We start from the raw sequence: 3,494 nt of genomic DNA on the forward strand, positions 1-3,494 counted from the left end.
CCCGGTGCGTGCCGAGACCCCGACTGGATCCATCCCGGGGAGCCCGAACCAACCGGTCCCGGAGACCCCGACTGGACCCATCCCAGGAAGCCTGAACCGACCTTTCCCGGTGCTCCCGGAGAGCCCCATCGGATCCATCCCGGGGACCCGAACCAACTGGTCCTGGAGAGCCTGACTGGATCCATCCCGGTGTTCCCGATCCCTCGTGGTGTTCCCGGAGAGCCTGACCCATCCCGGCGCTCCTGGAGGACCAAGCCCACCCGGTGCCGGTACCAGCGCCCACCCCAGCACCCTGCCGCACCATGCACCCTGTGGCGCTGCCGCTGGCTCTGTGCACCCTGGGTGTCATCGCAGGTGAGGGGACACCGGGCTGGGGCTGGCACCCAGCGAGGGTGGTGGGGACACAGTGACCCCCCCTCGGGGTACGTCCCCGGCACGGAGGGCCGAGGCCGGCGCGAGCGTGTCGGCACAAGCGCACGGGTATGAGCGATGTTACTGCGAGCGTGTCGCTGGCGTTGCAGCGAGCATGCTGGTGCAAGCACAAGCATGTCAACGTGACCTTATCACCACGAGTGTGTCACATGAACGTGTCACGGCGGGGATGGGACGTGTGTCCCCGTTGACGCACCGTTGTGAGTGCAAGTGTGCTGCCGCCGTGTCGGCGTTGGGTGCTGCCTGGCACAGGGGGCCGGTGGGGTGACCAGGATGGGGGTCCCGGATCCGTCCCAGCCCCCCTTTCCCCTTTGGCCACCGCCTCCATGCCGCATCCCGTGGGAGAGCCTGGGGAGCAAGGTCTTGTTTGTCCTTGCGAAATCTGTGGATTGCAGCAGGATTTTTTTTTTTTTATTCTCTTCCTGCCAGTGGTTATTCCGGGAAAGGGCAGGACTTTTCCTCCCTTCCCCGACCGGAGGGTGGGAAACCTTACAGCTGCTCCTGGGGAATCCCCTACCCGAGGGTGCTGGTGCTGACTCACCCCGGGGGGCTTCCTCTGCAGCCCAGTGGGCTCGGCATCGGATGCTTTGCCGGAAAAGTACCGGCTCGTGGCGTGGGAGGGGACTGGGGGGGTGTACCAGGCACCGGCTGGCGACAGCTGCCACCATTCCTGAGGGACGGATGCGGGTCTCGGTGTCCCCTGCCCCAGTCACCGGGTTAGTGGTTGAAGGCTTCCAGCTGGATGGTGGGGACGGATCCTGCCCACCGGCAAAGCCGGCCACTTCCCTCAGCTGAAGGAGAAGCTCAGCGGTGCTGCAGCTTCTCCCTGCCCACTGCAGCTGGCTGGCTTCCCTCCTGCCGTGCTGGGGATAGGGATGAGTCTGGAGGTCCCCTCGACCTTCCCCTCACTGTGCCGGGGATGGGGACGACCCGGGGGTCCCCTCGACTGCCGACCCCCCCCCAACCCTGTGGGTTCTCCCAGCAGGGCAGCTGGGAGCTTCCTTCGAGTTATTGGTTGAGCCGGCGGTGCTGGTGGTGGAATACGGTGGATCGGTCCGGTTGAAGTTGAAGACAACGTGCCAGGATCCCAAAGCAACCGGCAACGTAGAGACGTCAATTCTGAAGCGGTTGGTGACAACAGGGCCAGGGGAGACGGTGGTGGAGCTGCTCAACGTCACCGTGTGGAAATCCAGCATCCTCTGCTTCTATATGTGCAACCAGAAGAGGGTGACGGTGCCCGTCAACCTCACCGCCTACCGTAAGGCACCATGGGGAGAGGGGGTCCCTGCCCATGCTGGTACACCGGGATCATCCCCATCATGCTGCATTTTTCCCCCAGGTGAACCAAAGCCAGCGGCGCTGGAGTCAATACCGCAGCTGGAGGGGGGTAAGAGACAAGAGCTGGCATGCAACATATACGACGTCGCACCGATCCAGAACCTGACGGTGATCCTGTGGCGGGGCAGCGAGGTGCTGCACACCGAAACCTTCAAGCAGCACAGCCAAGATGACCCGGTGACGGTGCGGGTGACCCACGTGCTGACGGCACAGCGCCAAGACAACGGGCAGAACATCACCTGCCAGGCACTGCTCAACCTGGCACCCTACGGCCCGCAATTCAACACCACCTCAGAGCCGCAGACATTGAACGTATACGGTAAGTCGGCACCGGCATCTTACCGGCGTTTGCTCCGCCATGATTGTGGCAACTGGCTCATCCCGGCGTGTTTTTCTCTGGTGGCAGAATTCCCTAAGGATCTCAAGCTGGAGCCTGACATCTACCTGGAGACCGGCGAGACGGTGAACACCAGCTGCGCCGTTGATCGCGTCTTCCCAGCGGCAGAGTTCAAGCTGGAGCTTACCAACCGTACCCTGACGCTCTCCACCAGCCAGGACGGGCTCCAGGCCACCGCCGAGGTGTCCCACAGCCAGCCGGGGAACTTTAAGCTGGTTTGCACCGTGACGGTGGGAGACATAGAGCAGCGGAAGGAGGCGACCGTCCACGTCTACCGTGAGTGCCAGCGGCACTGGCACCGGCAAAGGCCCGCCAGCAGCACGGCCCTGGCGCGTTGTGCCGGGAAGGGGGGAGCGGTTTCACGCCACGGCGTCACCGGACCACCCTGGCGTTGTCTCCATCACCCGCAGGTTTCCCTTCGCCGCAGCTGAATGTCAGCACCACCAGCCCAGCAGCCGGCACGGCGGTGACAGTGGGCTGTGCTTTGCCGCGTGACCACTCTGCCGAACTCCGGCTGCGGATCTGGGCCGGCGAGCGTGAGTTGGCAGGGTGGGGACCGTCCCCGCTGCTCTTCAACCTGATGATGCGGGAGGAAGACGATGGGATGGAGCTGAGCTGTGATGCCAAGCTACCCGTCCGTGACAAAGCCCTGAAGACGAGCACACCCATCCGGCTCACCGTCACCGGTGAGAGTGGCGCCGCCGGGCACCATCCCAGAATGCTGAAGGGGAAATTTCCAGATGAGAATTAATTTCTTGTCCCTATCCTGGCTCTTCCCTCAGCTGGACCCCGGATGGACGATGGGAGCTGCCCCCCCAGCCAGAACTGGACGGAGGGGCGGGATGAGACCCTGCGCTGCTCCGCACAGGGCAAGCCCTCGCCCAGCGTGGAGTGCACCAAGGACGGCGAAACCTTCCCCACCGGGGTGCCGCAGCCGGTCACCCGTGCCCACGCCGGCATCTACCAGTGCTGGGCCACCAACCCGCTGGGTACAGCCGTCCGGAACGTCACCGTGTGGGTGGACTGTGAGTGGGGACGGGGGTCCTGGGGGTTTTGGGGGTCCCAGGGAGACAGCGTGGGCTCAGCATCGCTGACCACCCATCCTTGCTCTCCGGCAGACCATGACCCCGACGTGGTGCTCCTGGTGCTGCTGCCAGTGGTGGTGCTGGCCGCCCTGATCACCGGCGGGATGGGCTACCGCATTTACTACCGCAAGAAGAAAATCCGGGAGTACCGGCTGCAGGAGCGGCAGAGGCAGCTGGAGATGGAGCAGTGGCGGACAGCGGGCTGCTCGGAGGAGACGGCCGCGCTCAATGGTTCGGCACAG

At 64.4% G+C, this 3,494-nt stretch overlaps 1 protein-coding gene across 1 annotated transcript in view; it reads left to right on the forward strand.

Annotated features, from left to right (window-relative positions):
- The first annotated feature begins 302 nt into the window (after positions 1 to 302).
- Positions 303 to 3,494, forward strand: part of LOC104832606 (intercellular adhesion molecule 5-like) — an 11,957-nt gene continuing 8,765 nt past the window's right edge. The window contains exons 1-7 of the mRNA XM_010568861.1: positions 303 to 354; positions 1,418 to 1,690; positions 1,772 to 2,089; positions 2,177 to 2,443; positions 2,578 to 2,853; positions 2,950 to 3,192; positions 3,286 to 3,483. Coding sequence (XP_010567163.1) covers positions 303 to 354; positions 1,418 to 1,690; positions 1,772 to 2,089; positions 2,177 to 2,443; positions 2,578 to 2,853; positions 2,950 to 3,192; positions 3,286 to 3,483 — 1,627 coding nt within the window. The remainder of the gene's footprint in view (positions 355 to 1,417; positions 1,691 to 1,771; positions 2,090 to 2,176; positions 2,444 to 2,577; positions 2,854 to 2,949; positions 3,193 to 3,285; positions 3,484 to 3,494) is intronic.

This window comes from Haliaeetus leucocephalus, unplaced genomic scaffold (genome assembly GCF_000737465.1).
Source record: "Haliaeetus leucocephalus isolate CR32 unplaced genomic scaffold, Haliaeetus_leucocephalus-4.0 Scaffold260, whole genome shotgun sequence".
NCBI lineage: Eukaryota > Metazoa > Chordata > Aves > Accipitriformes > Accipitridae > Haliaeetus > Haliaeetus leucocephalus.